Genomic DNA, 21,393 nt, shown 5'->3' with positions numbered 1-21,393 from the left:
ACACCTAATCCTCACACATGGAGCCGGGACAGACTAACTAACAAGGAAGATATAAAAATATAAACACTTGAATTAACGCAAGACTCAATAGAACCTAACAAACAGAACAAAATAAAGGGAAACAACTAAACTACGATAGCAAATACTAAACACAAAAACGTGGCCGAGCAGGAAACATCTCCAATGTCACAGACTGAGCAGAGAAAAAAACAGAGCACAGCCACCTGACAGTAGCTGGTCACAGACCAGACACGACTGATACATGAAAGCAGAAGCCTTGAAAGAAGCAAGATGTAACATCCAAGAATACTATAAAACAACAAACGACAAAGCAGTGAAAGCAAACAGGAACTTAAAGACACGACGAGACAGGTGAAACTACTGATACAGAACCAAACAGGAAGTGACGCAACGCAGCAACCCTAGACAGAAACAGAAGCGCCTCCAGGTGGAAGACACACAGGCTTGTTGTTTTGGTCCCTCCACACCAGTAACGTCATCCCTTCCTTAGATGCTGAATGAAGTTCCTTAGATGAAGTGATGCTGGCTAACATATGGCTCCAGACACTTATTAGGATCTGAGCAAATTAAAGTAAAGGTGTGACTCAAAATGTTTATTTTATGTGCTTTATGTGTGTACTTGCTGTAGCTAGGTTTGGTTTATCATATTACCACAAACATATTAATCTGTTCTGGAGTCAGAACAAAGTCATTTATTGGAGCAGTTTAAGGAAATTTGATAAATGTCCTTTAATAACCTTCAATTGTGTTTGTGACTGACATAAGAGACAAAGTCAATCATTTATTAGGGATCTATGTGTGTGTGTGTGTTCATCAAACTGATGAAGTAAACAAGCTTGAAACTTACGTCGGTGACCTTTGACCTTCTCTACTACTGTAATTGTGGTTTTCAGACCCAAGATACAAAAGAGCTACAGAAGCATTCACAGATAAAAAGCAGAGAAAACCACAGTTAAAGAAATTTTATTCATTCTGCATGCTTCACTTTCTGCTTTAATGCTGCTGTTGATCATAGAGTTTTAACTCGGCTTCCTGCTGTGGCTGCTGCCTGCACTCATCCATGAGAAGCACGGTTCATCTTAAAGTAACCTGGGATGTGGCCATGTTGCGGTGAGGCGAAAACAAATGAAAGAAGAGAGACAGATCCACTAACCAGGTCTGATTATCAGAGCTTCACATCTTAATGCTGTTCTTTCTATGTCGTATTGATTTGGTTTTGATGAGCATTATTTTGAAATTGGAAATATCTTCTTGCCCCATTCAGACCTGACATTAGGCCCAGATCCTTGTGCAGACATGAACCCAGCTTTTTTCTCCATGTCATTGTTCTGGTTTTCAGTGTTGCATTAGACGGGTCAACTCAACCCAGGTCCACAGTCCCTGTCATCCACTATTGAAGTGATGGAGTGACTTCAAAACATTGACAGAACTGTTCTGCAGCTTCATATGAATGTACTGATAAAATCATAACGAAGCCAAACATGTTCTGTACAGTTTTCCCCTCAAGTCCAGCTGTTTGAATAAATGGGCAAACCGTCAGCGAGGCAATGTAAAGGTTAACAGTTGTGTCAAGTAGGAGACCTGGAGAACTATGGGGTGCCAAATGTAAAAGGAGCACCTATAACTAGTTTTCTCACATTTAACTAAATGACACAACATGTTTCCTCACATTTAGTTAAATGTGCAAAAGTCTAAATGTAAATGTTAAATGTTAAATGTAAATGTTAAATGTAAATGTTAAATGTAAATGTTAAATGTAAATGTTAAATGTTAAATGTTAAATGTAAATGTTAAATGTTAAATGTAAATGTTAAATGCTAAATGTAAATGTTAAATGTAAATGTTAAATGTTAAATGTTAAATGTTAAATGTAAATGTTAAATGTAAATGTTAAATGTTGGCCGAGTGTAAAACTGAATATTCATGAATGGGCAAGTAGACTCCATCCCTACCCTCAAACAGCGCTGGTCTCAGATCAGAGACGCGAACTCAATCACCTCAAACAGTGCGCGCAAACCCCGCCCACATCTGATCTGGAAACTTTTGTTTTTAGCCTGGACGTAACTTCGGCTAGCTAGTATAGTTAGCCAACTAATTCTCCACCGGCGCCACAGAAATATTCTTTTTAAACCTACTTGACTCCTCATTAATGGTGTTTACAACAGAACGGCAGTTTGAAGCGGAGCCTCAGCCCGCACACCTGCCGTTACAGCCCGTTCAATCTCCCCCAACGGGAGGGACTCGGAGCTGGCGGCCATGATGGCTTCGACTTCAGGCTTCTCTCCAGTATTTTCGTGCACCGATCCAGAGTCAGATGTGGGCGGAGCTATGCGTACTGTTTGACGTGTTTGAGTTCGCGTCTCTGATCTGAGATGGAGTCTACTTGCCCATTCATGAATATTCAGTTTTACACTCGGCCAACATTTAACATTTACATTTAACATTTAACATTTACATTTACATTTACATTTACATTTACATTTAACATTTAACATTTAACATTTAACATTTACATTTAACATTTAACATTTATATTTAACATTTAACATTTAACATTTAACATTTAGATTTAACATTTAACATTTACATTTATATTTGACATTTACATTTATATTTAACATTTACATTTAGACTTTTGCACATTTAACTAAATGTGAGAAAACATGTTGTGTCATTTAGTTAAATGTGAGAAAACTAGTTATAGGTGCTACTTTTACATTTGGCACCCCATAGAGAACTGCAGGTCCACACAGACTGTTGTTTAAAGTGTGAGTGGAAAGGAGCTGATTATCTGAGTGGTGGTGCCACCCGGAGGAAAAATAATTATTACAACTACAACCTGAAGTGTCCTAGTTGAGCTCATGATTTTTATATATCTGGAGTTGAATCGTTCTATCTGCTTTCTTTTAGAGCCAAAACGTTGCCTAGGTCCATGTCAGAGTAATGCCGTTACCTGGATGACTATACTTACACAAACATACTCAGCGATCAGTAGCTTTTCAAATAGTGATTGAACAAAACAACAAAAACAAATCCCAAATTTGCCTTTTTTGCTTTATGCAAGGATTATCTGTTCTGTAAGCTAATTTTGTTAATTTTCACACAGCAAAATCATTAGCATCAGCTCACAAAAATGTAAAAAGCCAGTGTTGATAATGGTCCTTACTAGCCAGTGTTTATATTTTCCAGTTAGGGACAATTTTTTTATCGAGTTAATCGTGTGTGTTTGGAATTTCATGTCCAGACAATCATTCATTGTTTCTTTCATAATGTCCTTTCCTCACTCAGACTTCTTAAGGAAAGGAAGGTGTCTTGAAAATGTCCAACATGTCACATGTGAAGAGTTTTCAGTCAAATAAAGCATCCTCCTTTCTGGGGAGTAATCTTTTTCACTAAACTAGATCCACAGTAGAAAACAAACAAGAAAAACAAACAAGACATCAAACAAGACATCTGCTGGTCGTGTAGTTTCACTACACGACCAGCAGATGTCAGTGGAGACACATCCGCCGCTCTGCCGCCTAAAAATAAAAGAAGAAAGCCGGAAGCGTTTGGAGCCGCTGACCTGCAACTACAATTGTGGCAAAAAAGATCGAGTTTAGGTGAGATTTCATCTGTCGAGGTTTGTTTTTCTTCCGTGACACCTGGATTCCGATGAGATCGGTTCGTTCACGTTAAACGTCCAACTGAAATTGCGGAGTTTTATCTATTATGGTCTGTGTACGTTTCAACAGTTTAATTTCCATACCAGATTAAAGGATGGGAAAACGAGAAAATGAATGATGTGTTTAATATTTTATCTTATGGAGGCATTCCCCAGAAGACTGCTTGATTTCATTCAATATTGTCTGGAAAGTAAAACATAAATCCATTACTTAATTTGCTTATGAGCACCAGCTTCCTGTCGTCCATATACTCCGTTTCAAAATAAAAGTCTCGCTTTCTTAGGCCGCGCGTGTGGCATTTAACGCGTGTACCATCAGAACAAACCTTACAGGGTGGGGGGGTGAACGTACTGGACATACTGGGAGCTGTGGTCCTTACTACCTACCTATCTTACGGCAGCTGACCCAAACAACCACGAATTGTATTACTGGTGTGTTCAGACACATTACCAGCTCCTCCATTTCTACAATTGGCAGACCTTGTTTATAAACAGTTTTTTAGTTTTGAACATTAAACTATACATTTGTGTATACAATTTGTTTATATGCACAGCTGTATCCATCTGATTAAGATGGAAGACACAGATGCTAAGGTTGAAACAGACTGTCACCCGGTCAGACCACAGGGGTCAATAGAAGAAGTAGGACCCAAACTTGTGTTTGTCAGAGAGGAGAATAAGTTCTGACTCTCTTCTGTGGATGCACCAAATGTTATTCTTCAATTATGTATGTATTCTACAGTCTTCAAAGTAATATAATTTGGGGGATGATCCCTGAATGGTCTTTTATAACTTCTGTAAGTGTAGTGTGCAGTGCACATAACTGTACAGTAGTCACAAGGTCAAATATTGTAGTGACCTTTTACCACATTCACAACCCTAACAGCCATTTTATTAGGTGTTAAGTTTTTACACATCGTCCAAACACTTACTGACCTTTGTGTAGCTTCACCTGAAGTATAGTTATTCACACTTCTCACCATCTGCGCATGCTTCCTTTACTTACTACAGCCTGGCTGTCATTACAAACAAGCACTGTGCGTCATTAATACCTCATCTGGCTTGCACTGTATGAGGCAAAGAATATAATAAATGCAGTAATGAATGAAATAATGCGTAAACAAACTAAACCATGGGAATGTTGTCATTTGGCTGTTGTGGTCTGATGAACATGGTCCAAATAATAGAACACCTTAGTGGAGTAGAGCACTGGGAGAGAGGCTGATGGTGGTATGGGTCCTTTGAGTCTATTAGATGTACAGCATTGCGAGCCATGAAATACACAGTTCCAAACAACAGCCTTTTTATTTTTTCTGAATACAACAGATGATGGTACTGCATGACAATAAAACACTAACTTACAAATTGCAAAAACAGGAGAAGTCAAACAATAAACAAAGTGGCAGTTTTTTTCATAATCACTCAAACAACTCAGACAAAACCTCCAGTGTACACAGGCTCCTCCATCCATTTCAGGCACAGCATTGACCCATTTTGCCACAGCTCAATGCTCACTTTGTACCAAACAAGACTCCTGCAGCGTGCTGCACACATGGAGCCGTCTATGAAACCAAAGTGAAAGTAAGAAAAGAAAAAGGTAAATACTGTACTACCCTGTGTGGTGTAACTGGTGGAGTCAGTGATTGTGATTGATTTCACTGAGGTCAGTATGCTTAAACTTGTTAATAATAATTTTTGTTACTAATTGTTTAAGTTGTAAATTCATATGCAACACAAAGCATCAGTTTTCATGGGGAAGCAGCAGTAAAACTAAACTAAACATGTGAAGGCATCTTTGACTTCCCCAGACCCAGAAGGCATCTGATAAGTTCTGAATGTGCCTCGCTACATCCTTCACTCCCTGAACAGAGGTGTCACCGCCTTGACAAGGAAAAAAAATTTAACCAATACTGTAGCAATCGACTGTTTCCCCAAAATATACAAAATGCAGTAATGTGTTTTAGAATAGCTAATCATCGAGGGACTGTCTACTGTTAATAGCCAAGCAGATTGACCTCTGTGAAATCAATCATATTGTGTACACAGATTAGTACAGCATTTACTTTTTCTTTTCTTACTTTCATTTAGGCATCATGGAGGCCCCATGTATGCAGTATACCGTACTTCTTCTGTTGACCCGTGGGCTGACCCGGTCTATGTTTCAACCTGTTCTCCCACCTTAACATCGGTGTCTTCCACCTTAATCAGATGGATACAGCTGTGCATATAAACACATAAATGGATAGTTTAATGTGCAGACCTATGTTTATGAACAAGGTCTGACAGTTTTAGAACTGGAGGAGCTGTTAATGTGTCTGAACACACCGGTAACAGCATCTGAGAAAGTAGTCAGGACCACTGCTCCCAGTAAGTCCAGTACATTCATATTATATCAGGAGACACATTCTAACAGATTCACCAGAAGACAGAAGTACATTAATGCTTTAAGTTCTAAAAGCTGTTTCACCCATTTCACCAATCATAGTACACCATAAGGTTTGTTATGAACACGGTAGACTCCACATGCCCGACATAAAAAAAAAAACGAGACTTCTATTTTGAAACGGAGTACAACAACGGCAAGTCAGTGCCAATGAAGTAATGGGTTTATATTTTTCTTTTCCAAGTGATATCGAATGGAATCTAGATGTCTTCTGGTTAAGTTGTCATGAAGATAAAGTACAAAACACGAAGTTTTTCTCGTTTCTCTTTATATTAGCAACAAACGGAATTTGATCAAAGCACTGTGTTAAAAAAAACAATAAACCAGATGAGAATTTTTTTTTTTAAAACCAGACAATGAAATTAATTTAAAGTTGTCTCCCTTGTTTTCGGTTTGAAGAAAAAACGAGAAAACGAGTTTCCTCATTTTCCCTGCTTTTAAACTGTTGGGGAAATCTGAACTGATGAAAAACGTATGACATCTATTACACCAAACTCCATCCAAAGATCTACTGATTAAAGGTTTGATTATTTAATTAAACCTAAATTGGTAATTATACACATTTTAACAGACGACCAACTCAAAAGTTGTCACATGCGGGCAGATAGTACGGCTAATGTATAACGCATCAATTGGTAATATCTATCAAAATATTTAGGACTTTTGTCGGTCAAATCTATGACTTAGGAGCCGGTGCTCTTTATCGGTTTAATGGTATTTTAAATGGAAATGGAATCGATTTTAAATGGAAAATACAGGATGTGATCAAAAAAGAGGTTAAGTTTATAATTAGTCACTACTATTTATTTGGTTGTAGACATACAGGACCCATAAGATAAATTAAAAAATTGTAAAATCTATTATAGAAACATGTTGGAGTCGCCACTGGTTAATAAAGAAAATCTTGAAATGAAATGAGAGAAAAACAACTGTTAGTGATGACATCACAGTGAAGGGGGAGACGTGGCTCTGGTTGAATTTTAGAAATTCTGTTTACTAATTAGTTGTGCCGTTTTTCGAAAAGCCAAAAATAAAAAGAGTGTAAGTTGAATATAACTGTCGTAGCCTGCCATTCTTAGATAGCCCCCGCTACGTCATATCCGGATCTGATGAGCAGAACCAAACTCGTACTTAAAGGTTTTCGTGTTGCATTTCTTTCTTCGTCAGGAGTTGATTCACCAACATGGCGGACATCTGGCAGGTTGCATTGGACCACGCTGTAGCCATCGCACGACAAGCTGGAGGTGTACGTTACAGGTTATTTTCTGTTATGTCAGTGGTTTGGCTCAGTTCAACATCAGAACCAATACAACTGGTAAAGACCAAGTTTATGAACCACTTGTTCAGTTCAAAGCCATTCACTTCACTTTCAGAGATCAGAGCCACTTTCACCTGTGGCTCTGATCTCTGATGACCTTTGACCCCAGGCCCCTGTCTTTTACTGCTTATACCTGTTTTCCTGTGTGGATCCAGGTTTCTGTTGATCAGGTGTCTTGAGGAGTGTTAATCTGTCTTAATCAGGTGGTACATGAAGCTCTGCAATATGACAGGACAGTAATGACAAAGAGCTCAACGGTTGATCTTGTGACGCAAACGGACCAAAAGGTGGAAAATCTCATCATCCAATCAGTGAAGCAGAAATTTCCCACCCACAGGTATTAATTCCTCTCCAAACAGAAACCTTATTGTTTGCTGCACATTACATAAAAAATGTTGGTGTTGCAAATGAAATTTATTTATACAGCCACAAATTGCAGCAGTTCTGAGGTCGGTTTAAAAAAATAAGACAGAAGTCACTGAGCAGCACCAGGTGATGACACTGGAGTTTTATTGGTGATGTCATGGGCCACCAGGTTTATAGGGGAGGAGTCGGTGGCTGCAGGTGAAGCTTGTGATCTCACCGACGCTCCTACCTGGATCATTGACCCCATTGATGGAACCACCAACTTTGTTCATGCGTGAGTTTTTTTAAATACACTTTACATTGGTGATTATTTGTCCAACTTTACAGTGTTGAAAATATTCCTCTTCACATTATCCTAATAACTGTTAGACTGTGAATAATTTACATCTTTTTGACAGATTCCCTTTTGTTGCTGTTTCCATTGGATTTTCAGTGAACAAACAGGTCAGAGCCAGATTCACCAAATACTGTATGCTGTCTCCACTAAGCAAAATGGTCTGTGGTTCTGTGTCCATTTAAAAAGGGAAAACCTTGCTAAATTAAGAACATTTAATTTTGAAGCAGTTTACTTTCTCTGCAAAGGTTTTCTTTTTTTCCCCTTCAGTTCAATAGGCAGCATGTATTAAGCTGCATGTCATATTTTGATGGACAAGTAATATATATACTTTTAATTCCGCACACTTTTCCTTGGAGCGGTCTTACTCCTACAACCTCAGGTTCTTAGAGGCCTGGGAGCTTGAGGGTCCTGCGCAGTATCTTAGCCGTTCCTAGGACTGCACTCCTCTGGACAGAACTCCTTGCTACTATCCGACCACACTTATCCAGTCCAAATGATATTCGGATGTCTTGGCTGTACAGGTATATCCTGGTGGATAGACGCAATCGAACATGACCAGAACGCATACAGGAATCAGTCTGCTTTGTTATCTGTACAATGAGGGTTGTGTTTGTGAGACCCATTTGGTCCTTTGTAGTGTGTTCTATGAAGAATTTCATATTGTATTAATAGTAGATATGTATTTTTTGTCATTTGGCATAAATTAGAAGATATTTATCCAGAAAACATGACTAGTAGTGATGTCCAAATCAGCTTCCTGTTTTGAGATCAGGAGGCTTATTGTCATAATTTTTGGATATTAAAATAAAGATAGTATATAAGGTGTATTTGTATAAGGTGTATTTTTAGTTCTTGCATTAAGTATTGACTTTAGCTGCTGATATTCTAAGAATTTGGCACTAGTGATTTCATATCGGGACACAAATTCTTCGAGAGGTAAAATTGTATCTTGAGAAACATATTTCAGTCCAGAGAGATGTGTTTTGACGAAGAATAAGTGAAGATACAGTCATTTTAAGAAAATCCCAGCAGCCTGCCAAAGATGCTCTTATACAAATACCCTGCTAACAACTATGGTATTTGATTTTGGTGCTGATAAATGGTAAATCTGCAACATTAATGTTCCCACAAAATATTTGTTCAATGCCTAACCATGAGGAGTCTGTTGGACTGGGTTTTATCCATTTGTAGACATGGTTCAGTGTGTTGGCAAGAAAATAGTGGTGGAAGTTAGGTAGTTCTAGGCCACTGCAGCGTTTGGATTATTGAACAGTGTGATAGTCGTAATGTTAGATTTTTTCAATTTATAGAATATTCTAAAAGTGCTGAGAATTTATCTGAGGCTGATAGTTGTAGGGGGAGACCTATGTGGCTTTATATAGTATAAGAATAATACAGGATTATGATTAACTAATTTTGTCGATATTCCGGTAATTCCTTCATGCTGTCTAATTGCTGAAGATAGTGTTTTAGTAAATATCGCAAATATTAATGGCGAGAGTGGGCAGCCTTGTCTGGTCCCTCTATGCACTCTAAACCTTGGGGAGGTCTGGATATTTGTTCTGACTTCGGCGTTTGCTGAGCTGTCAATTTTTCTAATCTTCTAGCTAGTGCTTTACAGATTATTTTTAGATTTTTTTGTATAACTCTATAAAATCTTTAAAGGTCATGTTTATTTAACACTAGCGCATAGGGTTACCTTTCTTCTTTATTGAATGGATGTTTTTTTTCCTTATTGTTTCTTAGTTGGTTAAGAATTTACATTTGTTAGCATGGTCAAAGTTCTCCTGACGTAACTGTTCTGAAACTGAGCTTATCAATTATAGTTTTTAACCAAATGATTCTCTCTGCGTACTCCAGGTTTGGTGTAAATGTGACTGCTTTGATGGACAGGTTACCTGTCCAGGTCTCTCATCCAATCACAAGAGGGTTCAGTTGGATACAGTAGGGACCATAGTCTACATAACATACCATGAGCCAGCCAACTGCTTTTACCATTGCATATGCGAAATTTATATTGCCTAATCTAATAAGAATACCTTTGCCCTGGCCGTTTGGTGCGGTTGCAGAGCATTACGCTTAGAATTCCAAGGTCGTGGGTTTAAATTTAGCCAAAGGGGTTGAAAGCCAGTAACTTCTATGCTGGTCCCTAGCACAGATAAATAGTGGGGTTGCGACAGGATCGGACAGCAAAACTTGCCAAAACACCTGTGTGTATCATTTGCTGTCTGAATTCCTAATGGGAAAAGCCAAAAGTAAAAAAGCAGTATTACCTTTGACTTCAAAACAGGAAAATGTTTTCCTGTTTTGAATCCTCTGTTCTGACAGAACAAGCAGAGCATCCCGGACAAGAACCACACGAATTTACATACTTTGAGTACAAATCAAAGTCATGTGCTTCTGGCCCATACACTGACCTATCACTCTGTCCTGCAGATGGAGTTTGGTGTCGTCTACAGTTGCCTTGAAGACAAGATGTTCACAGCCAGACGTGGAAAAGGAGCCTTCTGTAACGGAACCCCACTGCAGGTGTCTGCTCAGAACGGTGAGACATGAGTCACTGATACCTGATACACAGAGCAGGATTTGACCTCTGACAGAGATGTTTCATCCTGTCAGACATCAAGCAGTCCATCATCGCCACAGAGTTTGGATCCAGCAGAGACCCCGAAGCTGTTGACTACATTTTCTCCAGCCTAAGGGACATACTGTGCATTCCTGTCCATGGGTAACAATTTTTACATTGCAGTCATAGCACTACAACAACATTCCACTCACTGACAAATGTATGTGTTTCCAGTGTACGCAGTGCTGGAACTGCAGCCATTAACATGTGTCTGGTGGCGTCTGGCTGTGTTGAAGCATATTATGAGATTGGGATCCATGTTTGGGACGTTGCTGCCGGTTCGATAATAGTCTCAGAGGCTGGAGGAATCCTCACTGATGTGGATGGTAAAAAAAAAAAACAGCATCTTAGCATAGTCCCGATGATGAGAGGGTAACGCTCTGTATATGTTCAGGACGAGCTGTAGACCTGATGTCCCGAAGAATCGTCGCTGCCAATAACAGAACCATCGCAGAGAGAATCGTCAAAGAGATCAGACCTTTCAATCCTCCCAGAGACGATGCTCCACCACAACAGTGAAAACCTGCTTTAGTCTGAAGCCTTTGAAAAGGTGGCCATAAACTGTTTGACTTGAACACGTGGGTTTGTCTGATGTCACTTTTTAACAGTCAGTTAAAATGCAGAATTATGTTAAACAGGAAAGAACAGTGGAACCCAGTTCTAAATTCAAGCGGATCAGTAAAATCAGTCCTACTCTTATAAACTAGTTCCTTAGTTCCAGTAGATTTCAGCAGTTTGGAAAAACTTGGTATCATTTTAATAAATATTAGCAGTTAACATAATTACACAGTCTGCTGATAGGGTAAAATGTCAGAAATGGGTGGAGTCAGTCTGTCAGTAGCAGCTGAGGGGGTGGAGCTTTAGTGGCCATGGCTGGCTTTAAAAGGCAAAGGTCTTGGTTGAGTTTGAGTGGTGAGCACCGTTGCTTCCTGAGAGGAACGCGGTTGGTCAGGGTCTGAGGAAACAGAATATTGCACCATCACTGGCTGGACATATGCATACTAAAAATCGATCAATGTAGATGTTACAACCCTAAAAAATCCTTCTGCCGTGACCCCTTCCATGCTTATGGATATTGTTAACATATTAGGCATATTATCTATTCGAACAGAGAACATGAACATGTGAGGAGCTAAAATATATTAAAGTCATTTTGATTTTTTTACAGGATGAAAGATTTTAATACAAAGATGTAATACAGAAGAATCCTCTTAAACTGAATAAAGCTTTAAATGTATGACATAAATTTTTAATATCTGGCTTTATAAACTGCTGAAATTACATTAGAGGACAGTTTAAAATTTGTGTTAACACTTTGAGGCCTGTAAGTGAAAATCAATTGGAAAATTTTACTTTTAATTGAATTTATTTTGAAACAAAAACAAATTATTAAAATATTTCACTTGTCATGTAACTAAACACTCATTTTGTACACAGTACGTGATCTCAGGTGGTTGAATCATCATTAAAAAGGTAAATGAAAGAGCTCTGACTGACGACTGATTGTCAATTAGGGTACTTATTGTGGTGATGGTGGTGTGACAGACCAGGCGGAGGCGGTGGCTGTACTGTACATCTGGTTCATCCGGTTCCCTCGTTGGCACGGCAACATGCCAGCGCTGCAGCTCTGCTTTCATCTCCACCAGACTGAAGATTACTGCTGGGTCGGCATGACAATGATTGATCAACTCCACCAATCGCTCCTTATAATGTAACCTGCCAGAGATGGATGGAGACTATGCCGAACACACCTGTTCAGGTAAACTGGGATCAGACGAAAAAAAAAAAAGGTCTTACTGGCAGTATCCTCTGTACTCTGTTAGTGCTGGTCGCCCACATGGCTCCTCCCACCTGCTGCCGTCGTCTCTCAGCTCCAGGACCAAACACGCCCCTGAGAATTAACATCTTTAAGTATGTCAAATAAGGAAGAGGACAAGTCACCTGAGGAGGAGAGAGATCTCACCTGTCCGACTGGTCTCAGATGACTCATTACTGGCTGGTTCCAACCAGAACGGAGAAACTCTGTAATACTAAAGCACAATAGATCAGATCCAGGTCAATGTCAGACTCACAGTAATGTAGAGAATCCATCAACCTTTCTCAATATATCTGATCCTCAGAACCTGAGGGACTGTGAGAACCCAGCAGAGATGATGCAGGTGTCTTGTATTTTTATTTTGTAAAGATAATTTTCATGTGTGTAACATTAATCTTTTCATGATTTTTTTTTGTACTGATTATATGCCATGGTTTATTTTTTGGGAGAGGTTGACCTGAGTTTATATGGAACAACCCAACACCAAGATTCACTTGAAATCCCATGGGGACAACCCCAAACTACACAAGTATTTCTGTAGGCAATTAAATATTCCTTTTTCAGCTGAGGTCCCCCAATACCCAGACTATAGCCTCTCACCTGTAGCAGCAAGTGCAGGCGGGACACGGTCCAGTCTCTCAGGTGGTACAGGCAGTCTCTGGGATGGTGGGCATGAAGACCTTTGGTTCCACAGTCGGCAGAGAAATCACAGGCCTGATAAAAAACCAGAGGTTAGACTCTAGTTATCAGAACCACCTTCAACTAACAAGCTAAATGTTCAACAAAAGTCTTTATTCATTAATAAACAATAAAAACAACCCAATGAAAAAAGTTCGATCCAGCTGAACATAAGAAGGTCAATTTATCTTAGTCTGACACTCACAGTTCCCAGGAGGAAGGCCTGGCTGCAGCCGCCACAAAACTGGGCCTGACATTGGCTACACGTGAAGTGCAGACAACCTCCTTTGGACAAACTGAAGACGAACCGACAGTTTGGACATTCTGATGAAAACCAACAAAATCTCAGTCATTTAACAGTGGTGGATAAGACTAAACAGCACAAACCATTTTCTACTGGAGGAACTCCTTTTAGCTGTGAGCCAGTTCTGATTATTTCTTATGTTCTACTAATATTTCAGATAGATACACGAGGGAACAGAGAACCCAGGTCTGTGTTGCGATCTATATCCAGCTTTTTTTCCCCACTGAGGATCTAAAAATCTGCAGTTTATTTCTGTGAGAAGTGAGAAAAGCTGTCCAGTCACAGTGGACCCGAAGGAACCCGGAGTTCAGTAACTTTGTAAGTTTGTTTGAGTTGTAGGTAATCAAGTATAGGAGACTCCACCAGAACCAGCTTTGGGGGAAATTTTGGGGACTTGCGGACTGATAAAAGTTTTGTTTTATTCTGTCCTGGTAGTGGAACATACACATACTCTCACGCCTGAAAAAGCTGAAACCAATACTTCCTAGCCGTGGTGAGTGTTTGTACCAATGCTGTTGCAGTTCAACAGCGCAGAGCCATATTGGTCCTGCTGGTCCTGCCAGACTTTGAACTGCTGACAGGTGAGACCCTGATGTTGAGGAGACCACTGCAAAACAAAAAGAGGTTCATATTAGTCATCTCTTGTGGACCGTGTTTTCTGTTCATTTTCAGATTGATGAAGAACACTGATAAGGCAGCAAAGTGTAACATTCAGTGACAACCTGAGTAGAACTGGATGCAGCAATGCTGGGGTTGCTGTACAAAACCAATAGAACCGTAATGACGGCTGTGTAATGTTTTTGTGACATGACTATGTGGAGGTCTTATGTTGGGATCTCTTTACAGAGTCTATGAACCGTGTGTATGTGTGTCTTACAGGTGATCTACACTGAGAGCAAGTACTCTTCTTACAGCTGGGACAGTCCATCCTCAGCTGCTCCGCTTCATGGAGTATCCCAAACGAACACTGAACAACACAAATTTCCAAAGTGGAGAGGAAATAAATGTCACAAACCATCAGTGTATGAAGCTACAGTCCAAATATGGGTAGGGCAGGTAAGTTCACAGATGGGTAGACAGGAAGACTTGCAAAATACTAGCCTTAATAAACATACACATACTATTGTAAACTACAGCTGCTACTAAACCTCAGTTCATTGTTATGCTGATTACTTTCAGAAAGGTTGCTGTGACCATTAGGTGACTAATGGTCCTTTGCTCTATTTGGTTGGGACCTTCTTCCAATCTGTTTCTTACATGAGCGCACCAGCAGAAGTTAGGCATCTCTTGCAGGGCTCTGTCCCTGAGCTTCCTCTGGAAGAGTTCATGGAGATGAGGAGGCAGGAAGTGTCGGATCTACAGACACAAACAGGTACAACGGTGCATCAAGTTTGTGTTCATATGGTATCTGGATTATATCTAATATTGGCTGGGACCAGTGTGAGCCGTATCGATATAGCCTTCCTTCAACATTACCACCATCCCATTTCTGTGAAGCTTCGAGCACCACCTTAGGCAGGTCTGGACTTCTGTACTTAGGACAAGGGATACAGTAATAACCTGTGCCAATTTTATTGTCATTACTGATCTTCGCACATGGCCACCAAAAGCCACAGAGGATCAGACCTGAGCAGAGTATCTCCATCTGAACCCTCACCTGAGTGTCCAGCAGATTAAAGTAGTCCATGAACTCCTCCACTCCTCCCTGACCTCTGATCTCAGGTCTGCCACACTGAGGACAAACCAGCTGATCAATGCTTCGCTCTTTAATAGCTGCGGAGAAAAACGTCTTGAAGCAGGTCTGACACAAGAAGCATGAGCAGTGGGTCATGGTAATGATCTGCCAGAGACACAGGTGGACAAGAAAAAAAATGAAAGAAATGTGTGACTTCCAATAGTCTACTTGCTTCCACTGTCCGATGGCACTGCTAGCGTGGCTGCCTGAAGAAATTTCCCCGTTGTGGAATCAAAAAAAAGTTATATCCTTTCCTATTCTAAATAAAAAAAAGAATAAAAATGTAATCAGTCTGACAACATAAAACACAAAAGCAAAGATTGTGTGAAAATGATCGTGGTTGATTTCAGGTTAGAAAAGGCCTTTTTGCTCCCCACCTTCATGTAGGGGCTAACCTTCGCCCTGTCCCTGTCCTCTCTCTAACCATAACCAATGGGGGTTGTAGAGTCTCACTGATCAGAACCAGAACCCTACTTTACAGAACCACAACCAGTTCCAGATGGAACAATTATATCTGGACCCAGTAATGGTGAATGGACTTAAAGTGCTTCAACACTGCATGACATTCACCCATTCATGCACCGGTGACAGAGCTGCTATGCAGATTATGCTGACATAGAAGGTTAATTCTGACACAGTATGGACTTTTACAACAGTGGTGCTGCTCACCTGTGGCTGTCAGGTGCCTCACCTTGCTGAAGGTCACTTGATCCTGACAGATGGGACAATTGTGAGACAGGAACCTGAGGGCTGATGAAAAATCCCTGTTGAGTTGGACCGCCTCCATGGCATCATTGAGACTGAAACTTCGACCCTCCAGTCTCATAAGAGACAGGAACATGGCAGCCTGATTTGGGGGGAGATGGGTTGCCATCTGAAGGGGCACAGGAGGACTAAGTCCAGCTGAATCTAATCTAATCTAATTCCAATTTAATTCAGTCCTCCTCACCTTAGAGTAGTCTGGTTCTGAATGAGGTTCCTGGGTCCTGTCCTGATCTAGTCCAGATCTTGGTTTAGGACTCATTGTGTATCTGTCTCTGTGTACTTCTGATCTGATGATCTCTACAGGCCAGTCACTATGATGACCTTCACTGGACACTCTTAAAGCTTCCATCTTCCTGCTGAGAGGGTCTGCGTCTGAATCTGAAGGGTTTAAGATAATATTAGAACCACACAAATTAAACAAAGTGATGGCAGTACCAACTTGTCTAATGAATGAAATAAACAAGAATAGAAGGAAGTTGCTTATTTTCATGTAGCTGAGAGTCATCTAACATGTTTAGATGTTCACAGTTGGACATGATTAGGAACAGAGGCACCCAGCCAGAATCCCTCCAGAAGCTAGGTAAATGCAGAATGTTTGTTGAAGTGAACGCCTCTGTTCTCCAGGAAAGACATCGTGGGCGAATCATTGGTTCTAGTCCAGATGGGATTATGGGACATCACTGGAAGAATGTCTGGTTGACAGATAAAACATTTGTGGGGAATATATTTCTCAATGCAACTCGTAGGGTTATGTCAGGGGGCCTATCTGCAAGCTGAAACTCAGAAGAAGTTAGGTGATGAAGCAGAACAATGCCCATGAACATGTAAACAAGTAAATCTACAGAGTCACAAAATCCCTAAAACCCCAGGTCCCAAGATGGGAATGCTGCGGAATGAGGCAAACAGAACCAAATGCCTAAAGATCTGTCTGACTTACAGCCGTTTTGAGACATAATACTTCCACGTTCTTCTTACGTACGGTCAAGCCACAGAATCAGAAGATTGAAGAGAAGTGGTTTGAGGTCTTTTAACGTATTAAAAACAGTTTCCGTTCCTTTGTCCACTGTTACTGTGCATCTTTAATACTTGACTGATTTGACAGTTTGAACCAGTATCATTAAAATGTAAATCAGGAATCTGAAGTACAAGGACTTCTTGTGGCCTGAATGTTCCTGCAGAAATTCCTCACCTGAATAAGAGGAGATCAGGAATGGATTGCTGTGTGTGGAGGAAGGTGGGGCACTGAAGTCAATGCCCAACAGGTCCTCAGTGTATGACCGCCTCACATTACCCTGGCTACTCTGCTCCCACTGGCTAGCTGCAGACAGGTGGTGATATGTACCAGAGGAGGAGGAGGAAGAAGGCAGGTGGAGGCTACAAGGAGAGATTACAGATTCCGCAAATCAACACAATTTGTTTGTTTGTTTGTTATTAATCCCTTGTGTGTGAAATGCTGTCTGACCTTCCACCTGTTGCTAGTTGAGACACCTGCACAGCTGCAGAGGCCTGTACACAACATCTGGCGTAGAGGGGCGTGTCCTTTTGAAAAGCTTGCCTCATCTCAGATATAAGCAGTGACAGTGTGGATACTCCCTGAGAAGCAGTGACAAATAAACACATCTTAAAATCCATTACTGTTATTGACATATGGAGATTGAGCAGCTGTTATAGGTCTGATTCATAGGAAATGATCTGAACCAACTCACAAAACTACATCAAACACCCTAAATCTCATAATTTGATCCATCCAGAGTAATTCAACCGACTGACCCTGGTCTTTTCACACAAAATTAGGAAGCAAAACTCTACTAACATTGGTCCAGTTACTCAGTCCACTTAGACTGATGTTGCCGGCAGAATCAACACAGGGGCAGGATGGGTTGATCACCATGGAGATGGACGGACAGACGCAGCAGCGAGGACGAGACACTGGATGGGTTTCATGGAGCCAGATGCACACTGGAATATTGTACTCGAGACCTATAAAAAGGACAACAGCATCCAGTCTCAACAAACAGATCAACATGCAGAGCAAGTCAATGCCATAGGTCTGTTTAAGGTGATCTGGGCTGGTAATAGTTATGGCTTCAGGTCTCTACTTTTCTACAGTCTATATCAATATCTTACTATCTGCAATCTGTAGAATCAATCAGTGACACAAAACTAAACTTTTTTTTCCAAACCAAGAATAGCCTTAGAAATTGCTGTTGATCCTGTAATTTACTTGCACAAAAAGCAAAAGCAGGATAAATCATACTCTGTGCAGCTAACTTAATAGACTATGGAGGTAAGGGTTTCTCTCAACAGTGGCCCTTATCTAAAAACGTTGTACGCAAGGAAGCGTTCATTCTTGTCTGTTCAATGGAAATGACACAGCATGTTCTTGTTCTTTACTTTGGCCGGATGCCATTTCTTTTTTGGCCAATGATGTGAGCCATGATTAAGAGATTTTTGGCACATTAACAAAAAACTGCTCAAATTATCACTTTTGATAATGATAATCAAATTATCATTATCAAAATAAAAAAAGAGAACAAAATGTGCACTGTGGAAGACACTTGTTGTTTGTGTTTTTTCCTGTTGCTCATCCGTAGGCTACAACTGGTATTGGTCCATTCCTAATTAGAAATTCTGTGATTGAAAAGTTCTTTAAAACAACACTGTGAACAAGCACCAGGTTTGTTGGATGATGACAGTATACAGCGAGTGGTTGTCTGTTCATGTGGCCCCCGGAACAAGTAAAGGCAGGAACGGTGTCTACTGTCCACGTTCAAGGTCCACAGTGCTTCCAGTGGTTAATATTAGAATCCCGAGCGTTACAGCTGTTGGCCAGCTGTGCAACAGTATAGGACAGTGTAGAAAACAGTGGGTTATTCATGATACTGACACCTCACCTTCATAGCGAACAGGAATGGTTCCGGCCAGGTAGACCAACCTCCTCTTCTCTTTGTTAGGAAAACCTGTCAAAGTTATTTCTCATTCATCTGAGTCTAATAGCTTTTAACAATAGTCTGATGCACAGCTTCGTCAGACTACGGCTGTAATTGTAAAACACGTGCAGTAGAGGCAAGAAGGTTTGGCTACTCACAATAAAAATTCACATACAGACGAAGATCAGAGAACCGAGACTGGACCTGCTGAAGGTCCGACAGGGTCTCTGCTGGGTGACTGTACTGACACTGATGGGAGGAGAAGTAACAGAAGAGCAAAGAGGGAGAAGGAAACATTAGGAGATGTCGTTGATTGAATGCAGCTTACCGATGGATAGCACCAAGCTTTCTGAACTAATGTGAATGTAGCCTCCCGGCTAACCGATTAGCAGAGGCTCGGGACAGACGCAACTTCTCGTGTAAGTTTGATAGCGGGTTAGAAATACGCGATTCAAAGCTGGATTCTCACCTCAGTCAGAATCCGCAGCTCCTGCTCACGTCCTACTCTCGGCATGTTTTCGAAACGCCCTGTTCACTTTCTAACCTTAACCCCTATCGTCAAACCTACTAACAGCTGCCGCTTGGAAACATCATATAAATGCGACACGGTCATATCCGCTTTTCACATAAAAGGCAGAACGTCTGAATATCCTATTAGAAAAGCTTAATTCTTTTTTAATATTAAATAATAACCTGTCTAGCATATTTATTTAAATCGTGCCAAGAGCAGGCATCTCCAACATTTAGACTTAAAAATGTAATAAGGATAGGAGAGAAAGAGCAAGTGTTGATTTCTCTATCCCTGATCTTCTAAAAACATTTTTAAAAACCTACATATTCTGTCTATTCTATCACACATTCTGTTTTAACGGATTAACCACAACATGTGTCAGTGTTATTTCACTTAACTTTTTAGAAAACATTTTATTGTGAAAAGCTTTTTGGCCCAGGTGTGTTTTAAACCAACAAGTAAAACCTGGTTTGTGACAAAATAATTGTGACCAACATCTTCTCTACACAAATATTGAATTAACAGTGGGTTTTCCACACAGGTTAGGATATCACTTTTGAAAATAAAAAAAATGGAACGTGAGTTTAAGAAAATACACAATACAATATTTCACACAACAGATTAAAATGGTAACAGTCGAGCTCGATCCCCACACAATAAACAAAACAAACAACTCCAAAAACAAACACAAACAAAGCAGCAGTGTCTTCTGAAATAAATCTAAACAAAACAATAAATTTCAGAACCACAAACTCAGTGCTGCTAAAAAAACAAGATAGAATACCTATTGCGCTCCCTCCCTCAGGTCTACTCCACTAAGTCTGCCAACAGGCCAGCCGGTGACCTTACCTGTGCATAAACATTCTTATAAAATTATCTAACTAGTCCTCAGGTTGCACCACATCAAACACTGAACGGGGCGTGGTCAGCACCCCCCATTTTCTATCGGCGTCCCAACGATAGCTCCAGCGGCCCTGGCCCGTCAGTGTCCCACCACTGAGGACCCCTCACGTTTCCCCATCGTGCTGAGACTGGCAGGCAAAGAACATTCCAGTGCCTCCCCATTGTCGCCCGGATGGTCCTTCTCAGTGCCCCTGGACCCGTAACTCGCCTCACTTTGTGCCTCTGAGACCTGGGTCCCCAACGTCCCACATGGCTCTGGTCACTGTGACAAAGGTAACTGTACCGTCTTCCCCTGTCCCAGCATCCTGAGCCTCACCACCAGCACCCAGTCGGCCTCATCCTCCTCCAGATCGCTTTCTGGGGTTTCCTGCAGCTTTTGCGAAAAAGGGGAAAGTAAGTAGCCCACAGCTGTTTTTAACATTGTTCGGTGAACCCTCTTTACTCCGGCCAAGTCATCAACTGGTGCCACTGAATACACAGCACCACCCAGCGGAGGAGCTCCTACCACACTGTATGGGGCTCCAGGCATCCTGGAGGTTGTGACGCACTCGGACACTATGATTCCGAAGATAGACTCTCTAGTTTACCTCCAGGTCTTTACTACAGTATATTTCCCTCTGTCATGCTACTGCATCTGCTTCTCTGTTGCTTTCTCCATACAGCCCCTGGCACATTCATGGGCCACCTGAAGTCAGCCACCAAACCAAAAACCGTGCCACTTGCTGGTTCAGGTGGGCGACCTAACAGAAAGTCAACGGGCAGCTGTGGTTCTCGACATGAGAAAGTGTGGAGACTCACCGGTTGACTGATGCACTGTGGTGTTGTAATAGAATACAAGTTGGGGAAGATACTCCCAGAAGGGCCAGTTACCCTTCTGTTCTGGAGGAAGGATAGGGAGCAGATTATGGAGAGCCCGATTAAACCTCTCACACTGGTCATTTCCCTTCGGATGGTATGGGATGGTGCGCATCTTCTG

The 21,393-nt window shown here is 40.9% G+C and overlaps 2 protein-coding genes across 7 annotated transcripts; one reads left to right on the top strand and one right to left on the bottom strand.

The window, feature by feature from the left end:
* The first annotated feature begins 3,473 nt into the window (after nucleotides 1-3,473).
* impa1 (inositol monophosphatase 1) lies at nucleotides 3,474-12,258 on the top strand. Of its 2 annotated transcripts, none has more exons than XM_029131601.3 (9): nucleotides 3,474-3,623; nucleotides 7,296-7,374; nucleotides 7,650-7,783; nucleotides 7,982-8,086; nucleotides 8,211-8,256; nucleotides 10,586-10,694; nucleotides 10,769-10,877; nucleotides 10,950-11,101; nucleotides 11,170-12,258. In XM_029131601.3, exons 2-9 carry the CDS (start codon nucleotides 7,312-7,314, stop codon nucleotides 11,292-11,294), a joined length of 843 nt encoding a protein of 280 aa, XP_028987434.1. In that variant the 5' UTR covers nucleotides 3,474-3,623; nucleotides 7,296-7,311; the 3' UTR covers nucleotides 11,295-12,258. The 2 variants fall into 2 exon arrangements, with proteins under 2 accessions (XP_028987434.1, XP_028987435.1); XM_029131602.3 differs by having other exon boundaries at nucleotides 3,583-3,623; nucleotides 7,296-7,385.
* Nucleotides 7,922-19,625, bottom strand: si:dkey-181m9.8 (E3 ubiquitin-protein ligase RNF31). 5 transcript variants are annotated; one of them, XM_055504033.1, is made up of 18 exons: nucleotides 19,473-19,625; nucleotides 19,162-19,252; nucleotides 18,968-19,033; nucleotides 17,887-18,053; nucleotides 17,536-17,666; nucleotides 17,263-17,447; nucleotides 16,258-16,451; nucleotides 16,000-16,182; nucleotides 15,231-15,413; nucleotides 14,831-14,929; nucleotides 14,451-14,540; nucleotides 14,081-14,180; nucleotides 13,475-13,593; nucleotides 13,192-13,305; nucleotides 12,739-12,805; nucleotides 12,573-12,666; nucleotides 12,350-12,491; nucleotides 7,922-11,730 (listed from the first exon to the last, which is right to left on the bottom strand). In XM_055504033.1, the coding sequence occupies exons 1-18, from the start codon at nucleotides 19,515-19,517 to the stop codon at nucleotides 11,602-11,604; spliced, it is 2,199 nt and encodes a 732-aa protein (XP_055360008.1). In that variant the 5' UTR covers nucleotides 19,518-19,625; the 3' UTR covers nucleotides 7,922-11,601. The 5 variants fall into 5 exon arrangements, with proteins under 5 accessions (XP_055360008.1, XP_028987429.1, XP_055360009.1 ...); XM_029131596.3 differs by having other exon boundaries at nucleotides 12,323-12,491; nucleotides 19,473-19,624; XM_055504034.1 differs by having other exon boundaries at nucleotides 12,323-12,491; nucleotides 15,231-15,305; nucleotides 19,473-19,624.
* Between the last annotated feature and the right edge of the window lie 1,768 nt (nucleotides 19,626-21,393).

Source organism: Betta splendens, chromosome 17 (assembly GCF_900634795.4).
Source record: "Betta splendens chromosome 17, fBetSpl5.4, whole genome shotgun sequence".
NCBI lineage: Eukaryota > Metazoa > Chordata > Actinopteri > Anabantiformes > Osphronemidae > Betta > Betta splendens.
This window is presented reverse-complemented; position numbering and strand designations above follow the sequence as displayed.